General features: G+C 45.5%; 1 protein-coding gene across 2 annotated transcripts in view; it reads left to right on the forward strand.

The window, feature by feature from the left end:
* PKD1 (polycystin 1, transient receptor potential channel interacting) overlaps positions 1-12,278 on the forward strand; it is a 104,645-nt gene that overhangs the window by 44,819 nt on the left and 47,548 nt on the right. For both annotated transcript variants that reach the window (XM_053365822.1, XM_053365823.1), the window contains exons 6-10: positions 1,542-1,725; positions 9,052-9,260; positions 9,918-10,033; positions 10,126-10,252; positions 11,231-11,505. In XM_053365822.1, coding sequence (XP_053221797.1) covers positions 1,542-1,725; positions 9,052-9,260; positions 9,918-10,033; positions 10,126-10,252; positions 11,231-11,505 — 911 coding nt within the window. The remainder of the gene's footprint in view (positions 1-1,541; positions 1,726-9,051; positions 9,261-9,917; positions 10,034-10,125; positions 10,253-11,230; positions 11,506-12,278) is intronic.

Raw genomic sequence — 12,278 nt, forward strand, 5'->3', positions numbered from 1 at the left:
TGTTGTGCAGTGGTTAGAATGCTGGACTGGGACCTGGGAGACCAGGGTTCAAATCCCCCCTCAGCCGTGAAGTTCACTGGACGACCTTGGACCAGTCACTGTCTCTCAGCCTCATCTACCTCACAGGATTGTTGTGGGGATAAAATGGGATGAGGGGGAACTATGTACACCACCTTGAGCTGCTTGGAAGGAAAGGTGGGATATAAATGTCATTAATAAATAGGGCCTCTTAACAACTCTTGGCACCCTTAACAAACTACAGACCCAAAGAGTCTTTGGGGGAAGCCATGATGGTTTAAAGTGGCATACCACTTTAAATGTAGGCTGTGAATGTGGCCTTAGGGTTAAATACAAGCCACAATACTTACTTACTTACTTACTTACGTAACTTATTTATTAAATTTGTATACCGCCCTGTACTTGCAGTTCTCAGGATAAAATCAGAATATACAATCACAAAATACATAATAATAATAAAATACCCCCCCAACAACCCAATAACATTTGTCTCCTGTAGAATATGGACTATATCATGAAATTACACCCTTTCCAATCATATTCAAGCTACTAGATCACCTGGGGTGCTAAAGAAGCTTATTATATAGAAGTGAATTGGATAAATTCCACGTTAATTTATATTTGGGGTGACAGGATATTATGGAGACATTTGTTGTATATTACAGAGCAGCCCATCAAACCATTATATATAAGCTGGCAGTTTTTGCCAATTCTAGTTTCCCATAAGACTTCGGTGAAATGTGGTAGACACAAGAGATGCACAGAACTTGTGATTTGAGAGTGATTATGTCAGGAATTTCAATCTTGACATAAATAATTTTCTTGAGGAAATGCAATAAAGACCAATGATTTTATTGAACAGAAATAGGAAAGTGTGTGTTTGATTCATGTGAATATTTATCTGCATATGTACACACCATTTTATAGTATAGTTAAATGAATTTATTAGAAAAGATTAAGGACTGCAACTTACAGGTATTTTTATGAGCATTTAATTTAGAACAACATTTTATTTAATCAAGTAATTAACCCCTAGTTAATTATTTCTGTTAGTGTTAAATTCAACGAGCAGGGTGGGGGTGGAGGTGTTGCCTAGCAACCAGGCCTAGCAACCAGGCAGAGTGGCCTGTTGTTTCCTGAGATATCACATGCCCTGATTGACTGCCCACTTGTGAGGGGGTTTCTCTTCTGTGTGTTCGGTTGAATGTCTCCCTGCTCTCTACAAGGCCTGGAGCAACAAAGGCAAAACCTCTCTATTACTTTCTCCTCAAATTATACATTGTTTTTGTCCAGTTTTGCTCAGTAGAGAGTTACCATGATTTCTTTTCTCCCTATACTCATCGACATTATTTAGGTGACTTTTGCTAAAAGCTTTGCAAGGTAATGCTCTTCATTTTGGCCTTGGCTGCCCTGGGGTTCTTCAATGACTTTGTTGCCATAGCTTGGTCAGGAAAGACAAGAGTCTGACCCTTGAGCTTCCAGGAAGCAGCCTGAACATTGACATGTTGATGCTTCCTCCACAGCGGTCCAACCAGTGTGCCCCTTGGATAGCGTGGTCTTCCCTGGCAACAGCCACTGCTATTGGCTGGTGGCGGAGAAAGCAGAATGGCCAGAGGCTCAGCAGCATTGCTGGGAATATGGCAACGGTACTCTGGCCTTCGTCAGCAGCCCCCAGATCCAGAGTTTCTTAGTGTCCCGCGTCACCAGGTAAGTGATTAAAAGATAGATGGTTCTTTAATTACCTGCAATAAAGTGATACTTGTTGATGTTATTAATAATAATAATAATAATAATAATAATAATAATAATAATAATAAATAATTTATTATTTATACCCTGCCCATCTGGCTGGGTTTCCCGAGCCACTCTGGCCGGCTTCCAACAGAACACTAAAATACAATAATCTATTAAACATTAAAAGCTTCCCTAAACAGGGCTGCCTTCAGATGTCTTCTAAAAGTCTGGTAGTTGTTTTTCTCTTTGACATCTGGTGGGAGGGCATTCCACAGGGCGGGTGCCACTACCAAGAAGGCCCTCTGCCTGGTTCCCTGTAACTTGGCTTCTCGCAGCGAGAGAACCGCCAGAAGGCCCTCAGCGCTGGACCTCAGTGTCCGGGCAGAACGATGGAGGTGGAGACGCTCCTTCGTGTGTGCTGGACAGAGGCCGTTTAGGGTCAGCTCCAACACTTTGAATTGTGCTTGCAAACGTACTGGGAGCCAGTGTAGGTCTTTCAAGACCGGTGTTATATGGTCTTGGCGGCCGCTTTGTTAAGGTCCACATTCGCATCATACATTTAAGGTACTATGATACCACTTTAAACAGTCATGGCTTCCCCTCCAAATTCTCTGGCTACAGTTGCAAGAGTAGTTTAACAGTCAAGCCCTCTGTTAAACTCAGGAACTCTGGGAACTATAGCTCTGGGAGGGCGATAGAGGGTTCCTAACAACTTCCAACACCCTTAATGGATTACATAGACACAGACATAGCTGCATGAGGAGTATCCACCCATGATAAACACCTACCCGGAAGCGCAGGATTGTGAACATGAGATTCTGCTCTTAGCAAGGGACCAAATTAGACCTGCGGCAGGAGTGTTCTTCAGTCAGTCATCCAAAACCCATTAAATTTTGTTTCCACTGATAAAGAGCATCTCCTCCTGTTCCCAGCCTCTTAAATGATTAATTTATTGCACTATTTCATCTTCTCCTTTTCAGACTGATTGCCAGACTCCCAAAGTACTACAGACGCATTGCAGGCTTGAGTCCTGACACTGCTGAATCTGTCTGGCAGATCTGTGTTCAGGGGGGTGGTGACAGGGGAAAGAACACATTAAGATTCAAGATGCCATGTCACATTTAATAATCAATGGAATTACACCGTGCTCTCTCTCCACCGCAAATCCCTTCACCTTGTATTAATCATGGCTGTGCTTGTGGCATTATGTGCTGCATTGGTGGCTAACACCTTATCTTGTCATTGCCAGAAGTATGTTCTATCTCTAGTGTCAAGAGGCAGTAAATGCCACTGAATGCCAACTGCCAGGAATCAAAAGTGCAGAGAGTCATGTTGCACTTAGGTCCTGCTTAGGGGCTTTCCATTGGGGCATCCGACTGGCCACTCTGAGAATGGGGTGCTGGACTAGATGGGCCTTTGGTCTTAAGTAGCAAATCCACTTCGAATCCCAAGTTCACACTCTGTTAATAGGAGCCATCTGTGCTATGGTTAACCACAGTTAGGGCTGGTGCAGGTGTACCACCCTACTAAGGTTAAAGCAAACTATGGGAGGAATGTAGAGGTGGACGCATCAACTTACACCCATCTCATTTCATTTTTGCTGGCGCTCAAGCATAGATCAATCCGGTTTTGTCTGGATGTTTGGAAAGAATGCATGTAAAGTTCACATTTGAATTGTACACATAGATACATGTGATACCACGTTTATTATTGAACCCGTTCCTTAAAAAGATGTGTTTTCCAATGCTTTTTTCTGTTCTTTACTTTGAAATATGTGTTTCATATGCATTTAACTGTAAAAATGTGTGTGTGGAGGAGAGTGCCATACTTTTTGTGCTCTGAAACCGCACTGCAAAATCTGAAAGAGTGCAAAATCTGATCACGTGTTGGGAGTTTCAGTCATCGAGCAAGCTCCAGATCCATCAAGTTGGGCCGGTCTGTTGAAAAAACCAGACTGAACGAATTCCTCCTAGAGGAGGGGAAGAGAGTACACGATCCCATGACACAATCTTAGGTCAGTAACATCGCCTCTGCATTGGGCCTGCCTTTCCGTGATTTCATCAACCTAAAGCCCTCTGTCACTTTAAAGGCTACATTGCTATACCATAACTTTTCTCAAGACTGTGCAATTTGCTTTGGCTCTGCTCAATCAAATCCTTTGCAATTTGGCACCTATCCTGCCTCCACCTCATAGTGGGTGGAATCGGCAGCTCCTGTTGAGCCTTCCTAGACACTGCCAAGATACAGGACGTTCTACTTTATTCCTCTTTATTTCTTTCCTTCTTTGGGCGTCTCAAGACTGTCAAAGTGTTTTGCAGGAAGGATTCAAGTGCATACCAGGAAAGCTAGGTTTATGTAATTCAAGTGAATTTAGCGCCACAGAGCCACTTAAAAAAAAGAGAAGGAGGACAGGCCAGTGCATTGAAAAGTGTGGGGTGAACAAATAATTTGTGAACATACAACATATAATATATTGTAAGGCATTGAAACACCCTGCAAATAAATCATAGAGTTGGAAGGGACCTAAATCTCCATATACAATGGTACCTCGGGTTATATACACTTCAGGTTACATACGCTTCAGGTTACAGACTCCGCTAACCCAGAAATAGTGCTTCAGGTTAAGAGCTTTGCTTCAGGATGAGAACAGAAATTGTGCTCCGGTGGCATGGCAGCAGCAGGAGGCCCCATTAGCTAAAGTGGTGCTTCTGATTAAGAACAGTTTCAGGTTAAGTACGGACCTCCGGAACAAATTAAGTACTTAACCCGAGATACCACTGTAGTTTAATCCCCTGAAATCAGGGTTCAGTAAAGGCCAGATATAATCTAACCTTTGTGCAAGCTTTGTGCAAGCAAATCAGCACTAACGCTCAATAAACAGGACACCTGGAGGAGCTGTCCTTTCTTTTGTTGACTGCTTCTCATTACGTAGTTCACGATTCATCCGTCGGGAGGAAAAACAGCCAGTTTCCTCCGGCACTGGGCTCTAGCCGGCATCTGCTCAAATACCTCACAGACAAGACTGAGAACATCTGTGTTTTATTCCCTTCAAAGTCCTTAACACAGCCTTCCCCAGCCTGGTGCCCTCCAGCTGCTTTGGACTACAACTCTCTTCATCCCCCAGCCAGCACCCCATCTGGTTTGTTTCAAGAGCCATGCTGGCTAGGGCTGATGGGAGTTGCAGTCCAAAACAGCTGGAGGGCACCAGGTTGGGGGAAGGCCACAACCCTGATAAATCTTTTTTCTCCAGCTCAAGGAGCTCCTGGCCCCGAGTCCATTTTCCCAACTGGCCCTTCTTCTAGATCCCAGATTTGGGCTCTTTTCAGGTCTGGAGTCTGAGATTATTGATACGTCCAACTTTTGGTTGTAGAGTCACTAAGAGTCACTGGCCAGTTGCCCTCTTGGCCTTTGGGTTATGTCCAGTGCTAGTCCTGCTCTGGGCAGATCCGTTGAAATTGGTGGGATTGAACGCTGATTTGTGTGGGACTTCTCTGAGTAGAACGTAGCTGGATACTGCCTCTTCGATTCATGTGCAGGCTGGGGTGTTGCTGTGTATTTTATTTTATTTTGCTGGATGGGCTGAAGGCGGAATGAAACCCCCCAAGGGAGGGGATGGGGCGCGGTGGGGTGAGCTCCTTCCCAGCTGCCGTGCGCCTTGCTTTCCCTCTCACCCCCGCCCCGCGTCCCAGTGTCATCTACGTCCTGGTATTGCTGTATTTATTTGATCCGTTCTATTAGATAAACAGGGCGCAAAGGATTCCAAGCTGATGAAGTTTCCTCCTCCCGTTCGTCCAACCGCCCCCTCCGCCCCCCGCTCCTAATTCAGTGATAGAAGATGAATTGGTGGAGCTACTGAGCATTTTCTTGGAAGGTCCTTCACATACTCAGTTTCTTGTGGGAAAGCAACTGCCGAAGGAATCTGTTTCCCATTAGCCTGTGTGGCAGCCAGAGAACCCTCTCTCCATCTCTCTCTCTCTCCCTCCCTCCGTTGATGCTTAAAAAAAAATTGTTTATAAAAAATATTTTTATGCCACCCACTCATATCAAAATCCAAGGTAGAGCACAACGACAAGTACTGACCCAGAAGACATAAGAACAAGGCAATGCCTGATGTCTTTCTCCTCTTTTTCTTGCTGTTCCTCTTCTTCAGCCCACCCCCCCACCTCTCCTCAAGGTGTTGAGTGCTTAAGGAAGGAAGTGCTTGGTGGGGAAGGTGCCCACTTGGGGTGAGGGAGAAATTTGATTTGCTTTGCATTTAAAGGCAAATCTACCTAATCCACACTTTACGAAAGGGTAGGTGAACGAAATCTACACTTCTCCACATTTTGCAATGCTGTTTTCCAGCCAAGCGACGTGTACAAAAATGCATGTATGGGGGGGGGGGGCAAAGTGTGCATGGAAATGCACAAATTAATAAAACTTGCCTGCAAAAATGCATTCTGCTAGGGGAAAATGCTTTGGAAAAACATGCATAGTAGGGGAAAGTTGCATACAAAAGTTTTTGTGTTTGGAAAAATCCACATCCAAATGCTGATGCATTTTGTCATGAGGACTTTTCAAAAATAATAATCAGCTAACTGACGTGAAAATGTGGAGAACCAAATTTAAGACTGGAGAAATGAGAAATGGAGAGCAGCCAAAGCGAATAGATTTGCCCATCCCTTCTGCCCACTGACACACTTGCCCAAAGAGCCCCCACTTGAGCCAGTGGTCAGCAGGCGGGAGGTGCAGTCCATCTCGTCGTTTTTCTGAGGGGGGCGGGAATGAGTTAAGAGTTAGATCATAGCTGGAATTAGGACAGGAAAATCTCCCTGGGCCTTCAGCGATGGCAGCGGCTTGGATGTTTCCTAGTCTCTAAGTGAAGCCAATTGCTCAGGAGCAAAACACAGTCGGTTTCTTGTTCTTTAGACATATTTTTGTAGCTTAAAAAGAAGAAAAAGCACGCCCTACTGGCTTGGAAGGCCAAGTTATTTTTGTCACCGTTTTTTCGCTGCAAAAGCTCTTTTTTGAAATGACCTCATTTATTACTATGACCAGCAAAGAGCCTCAGTGGTAGGAGAACCACTTATTATCTTCTTGCAAGCTAAGCCACGCCGTCTTGTCTTATGGAAGACACCCACTACTTCAGGGGTGGAGATGGGAAGAGGCTTGGTCATAGTTGAATTAATGTACTGGTTTATTGAAAATGTACTGCTTCCAACAACAACAAAAAGCACCCAAAGTGATTCGTAACAAGAATAAAGTACAGTAACACAAATACATAAACAAGCTAAAAGCATACTTTTACTCTGATTATCTAATAACTGGTGCTGTCCAGAGTGGCTCAGCAGCAATGCCTTCTCTTGGGGTTACAATTTAAAAGGCACAACACAAAAGAAAAGGCAGTTGGAAGGGAGGAGGAAAGATGGAAGCTCAGTTACTTAGTTCTTAGTTACAAAGATATTGCAATGACCAGCTGGAACAGAGTGATTTAGAGAGGCAGAGCCAAAAGTTGGTGGCTTCAGGGTCCTGGTTCGCTCCATTTCCCACAGTCCGATGGAAACTGAGCCGCATAGCAGTGGATCATCAAAGGCACCCAAAGAGGAGTGCTGCTCCTACAAGCCCCAAGCTTTCCTAAGGAGCAGCAGGCTGCTGTACTCAGAGGCTGATTTCGGTACATCTGGACAATGCACATTTCTCAGCAGCCTCCCTGAATTACAACAGAGACTGCAATTTCAGAGCAGATTCAAGTGGGAGAGAAATGTCCCCAATGGTGAGAAGGGTTGTTATTCCAACCAGATGTGTCCACAGTGCTCGTGAAATGTCAGGCTTCGAAAATGTGACATCTTCTTCCAGCCACACTCTTTGCTTCTGCTGCTGCTAAATCATGCAGACATCCACTTCAGTGCCTCCACCCCTTCTATCCAAGGTTGTTCCTGTGTTTTTGGACCCTGCTGTCTTTTAACCTCCGTTAACTGGAAGAGAGAGCACTGTAACAGTTTAAGCTGTCTAGGGCAAAATGGCCATGCAGGCTCAGGCTGTGTGGGAGTTGTGCCAAACATCTGGAGGGCACCAGGTTGGGGAAGGCTGCCGTATGAGGTGTCACAACTGAGAAAGCCTTCTCTCCAGTTATCACCCGCTCTCTACTTCAGAGGGACGTGGAGGAGGGCCCTGGATGATGATCAGTTAGGTTGAAAGTGGTCCTTTAGGTCCCCGGCTCCTAAGCATAAGAACATAAGAATAACCTGCTGAATCAGACCAATGGCCCATTTAGTCCAGCATTCTGTTCTCTTGGTGGTCAATCAGATGCACCTGTAAGAAGGACCCGTGCACAAGAGCAGTCGCCTCTCCTGCCATTTCCAGCAACTGATATAGCAGTGTAAGGCCTTAAACATCTGCACTATGAATTGTGCTTGAAAACAGACGGGCAGCCACTGCAGCTGTTTGAAAACTGGAAAAAGCGATCCTCCTAGCCAGTTCCAGTTGGTAGCCCCACAGTTCCATTTTGAACTAATGGGAATTACTGAGAATCTGTTGTTGACACTCCCGTGTACAATTTGTTGTGCTAGTCCAATGCAAGAGTTACCAGTGCTCAGAACAACAGCCCATTTCAGCACCAAGAAGTTAGATGTTGGTTAGATTTATTAGGAAGGGTGGTAAATCACAGTTTCCATGGAGCTTTTGGCACGACCCTTCCAGCTTAATCTACTGACTGACTGACCTTGCTCAGAAGCCTAAGCATTTCCTCCCATTCTTCTTTAGAAAAGCTCCATAGCTTAGTGATAGAATATCTGCTTTGCATGTAGAAGGTCCCAGGTTCAATCCCCAGCATCACCAGGTAGGGCTGGGGAAAGACCCCTCCCTGCCTGAAACCCTGGAGAGCCTCTGCCAATCAGTGTAGATAATAATGAGCTAGATGGATCAAGGGTATGACTCTCTGTAAGGCAGCTTCCTATGTTTCTCTTTAAATCAGCCCTTGATTCAGAATGATGAAGACTAGAAGCTTGCTTTATTTTTAGGTGGTAGAGCATCTGATTTGCATGCAAGGTGTCTGGGGTTCAGTACCCAATGGCATCTCCAGGTAGGGCTGGACATTACCCCCACCTGAAACCCTGGAGAGCTGCTACTAGTCAGTGTACACATTAATGAGCTAGATGGACTCTGTATAAGGCAGGTTCTCTTTCTTACCTTTGGCACCCCTGCTCTTGCCTCCTCCAGTGTTGGAATTCGGATTGCAAACTCCTCCATGCATGCACTGGTGGCGTGCTTAATGCCTTGTGATTCCCTGATACTATTCTGGACTTTCTCTTCCCCCAAAAGGAGCTTGGATGTCTGGATCGGGTTCAACGCAAGCCCCAGCCCTCTGCAGCGAGAGGAAGGCTTCAATCTGCAGAGCTGTCAGAACTGGCTCCCAGGAGAGCCTCACCCGTCCAATGCTGACCACTGTGTCCGGATGGGCCCGGCCGGCCAGTGCAACACAGACCTCTGCACAGCCAAGCACAGCTATGTCTGCGAGCACAAGCCGCAAGGTGGGTGGCTTCATGAAGGGTCTCTCTTGGAGGCAGCTTGTGGGCAGAGTTCTGTACTTAACATTAAAATTCTGCACCAATAATTCTGCAACCCGGACAACACATTGTGCATCATTTCTCTCATCCTTCGCAGTCTTTCTGCTCTGTGTGACTTACCCTAGTTTTTTTCCGGCTGGGAGGGAAGGATAAGGAGCCAGAAGAGTAGGCTCTGCCCATCGGCTGCCTGGGGCAGGCTTGCTTTTTACAGAATCAGAAGGCTGCTTGTCCATCAAAGGCTTGTGGGGAGGAATTTAATAATAACTTTGGAAGATGCATCCAGGTACATTTTCCCATTGAAAGTATCCAAATAACTAGATGGTGTCCAAAGTAGGCGCATCTTCCGTCCAATTGATTCTTCTGTTTCCCAATAGCTGTGATAGTTAAAAAAAATAAAAATGGGATTTTTAAAATATAGCAACAAATATATAACATAACTTGATATATGTTATGTGCTTAGTCTTGGGTCCTGCTTGCAGGTTTCCCACAGGCAACTGTTCAGCCACTGTGAGAACACGATGCTGGACTAGATGGGCTGATCTGACAGGCTCCTCTTAATGTCACTCCATAAGAAAAAAGAATAGAGGCTAACTTCCTTCCCTACCTGTTTCTTTTAAACAGAGATCCTTTTAAATGCTGAGCACTTTTACCTGGGCACTCCCACCTTTGATACTCCTGTGGCCACGAGCAATGCTACGGAAACCGAGGAGCTGTCAGCCCCGTCAGGAACGGTGGAGGTGAGGAATGCTAGTGGTTCCCTTCCAGCTGAGATCTCCCCTGCTAAGGCACCCTGCAGCTCTGTGAACCTTTTGAGTGTTGTGTTTTCCAGACGGTGATGTTTCCCGGCTTGGCGTTCCAGCAGGAGGGTTATTTGGTAGCCTTGGAGCTTGTGACTCAGGAACTGAAGAGGGATGTCCAAGTCCAGTTTCGAGTGCACCGCCCAGCACTCACAGAAGGTGAGGTGCCATTATGTGGCTTGCTGGGAAGTCTTGCTAATGTGAATCTGAAATATTTGTACAAAAAGAAGGAAATTGGTCTCATGCCCCAGTTTCTGCATTGCATTGGAACGTTATGGAATCATAATATTGTAGACTTGGAAGGTACCCCAAGGGTCAATCCCCTATAATGCAAGAATCTCAGCTAAAAACTCTTTGACCGATGGCAATCAGACCTCTCTTAAAAAACCTTGAATGAAGGAGTGTCCACCACCTTTCCAAGGAGTCTGTTCCACTGTCAAACAGCTCTTTCTAATGTTTAGTCCGAATCTCCTTCCTTGTAATTTGAATCCACTGGTTCAGGTCCTACCCTCCAGAGAAGCAGAAAACCAGGGCTTTCTTGGGACTGGCAGACACCCTTTTTATTGTGCATTATTCAAGATTATTTGTGCTCAGGATAGTTATATACAATCCAGCTTTCAATACTCTTTGCATCTGCAAAGGTTTGGGGGCAGAGATGCTGCTTCTTTTCCAATCATCGCATGCCCATAGCTTCCTGCTGAAATCCTGTAACTTTTCATACCACAAATGTTCCAGCATTGTTGTTTTGTTCAGCTTTTGTTACACCACTGTTTGGAACTCTTAGTAACCCTTCAGCGTCACACAAGAATGTCATAAGACAACCCACCCAACCCAGACAACATATTTACAAGCAGAACATAACAGAAAAGGATGTGTTTTGCTCCCCCAATATCAATAATTATTATTCTTCCCAGATATTGTGAATGCAACAACTCAAATTTGTACCTTGATTTTTGGTTTCATGTGTTTCATTTTAATTTCCATTGAACTATATTTTACATCTGTTTCTTACATCTTACATGTTATGGAGTATTATGTTCTTGATTAAATAAATAAAATTATTAATGTATCTCTGGAGCCCAGACAAGGCTCAGGCAATATTTATCTGTTTTCTCCTTTTCTCCTTCCTGCCCATAGTCTGCAAGGAAGTCCTGAACACCATGGAGCTGTTACCCGGTTTGGAAGAGAATGGGACGTGGGCAGATATGGAGTGTGCGCTTGGGCTCCTGTGGTGCCCTTTGACCAATACATGCCTTCCGCTACAAAACTGCTGTGATCCGGAGACATGTGCCAACAACTCTGCCACCAGCTCGCCCAGCCCCTCTCCTCGCACTTGTGAAAACCTGTCAGGGAGGAGCGAACTCAAAGAGTCGCTTTTTACCTTGCCACCTGGCCCTTCCACACGGTACCTTGTGAGTGTTTTGAACCGAAAGTGCATCCGGGATATTTCTACCATTGTGCCATATTAAGTCACTCAGTAATATTTTCTGGAGCCGATATACAGTACTGAGTTTCAATTGCTTCTGGCTAGACTCTGTTTCTAATCCTGGCAGCTTCCCCCCTCCTTTCCTCTGAGGGTCTGTTTGGGCTCAGTAGTTAGCGCTACCTTGACTAGTTTTGCTTTGTCCTGTTGACTGCTTCTGATGTGTTGCAGCCTGGGCTGCGTTCTTGGTTAGCAGAAGGCTTGTATGGGCAGATAGCTGCATTATTGACCAATTTGGTTGAGAAGATGTAACAGATGGAATGAAATAATATGCTGTGCATTAACCAAGAAGGGCTGCTAAAGTGGTTTACAAATCACAAAAAGGGGGGGAAACGATAGTCCCAGACCCACTGGTGGAAGAGGAGGGGGTGCGGTCCGCCCTGGGTGTCATCCCTGAGGGGGGTGACATCGCCGCGCCCCACGGGAGGCTAGCCCTGCCCCTGGGTGCACAGCATGTGCACCACTCCAGGTGCCAGAGCGTCTAGCTCCGCCTCTGCCCAGACCTCAGACTTAGGATCACAAAAGGAAAATGGATTGGGAGCAAGAAAGAAATAAGCAAACTTGGGCACAATGTCTTAGATAAATGAGTTCTTTTGAGCCTGCTGTACCCAGTTGGGTGTGACCAGCATAACCAACCCCTGCACCCAACATTCAACTCACAGTTGCAGTACAAGGGTGGTGGTGGGGCCTGCAGCGGCCCAT

Source organism: Podarcis raffonei, chromosome 14 (assembly GCF_027172205.1).
Source record: "Podarcis raffonei isolate rPodRaf1 chromosome 14, rPodRaf1.pri, whole genome shotgun sequence".
Lineage (NCBI taxonomy): Eukaryota > Metazoa > Chordata > Lepidosauria > Squamata > Lacertidae > Podarcis > Podarcis raffonei.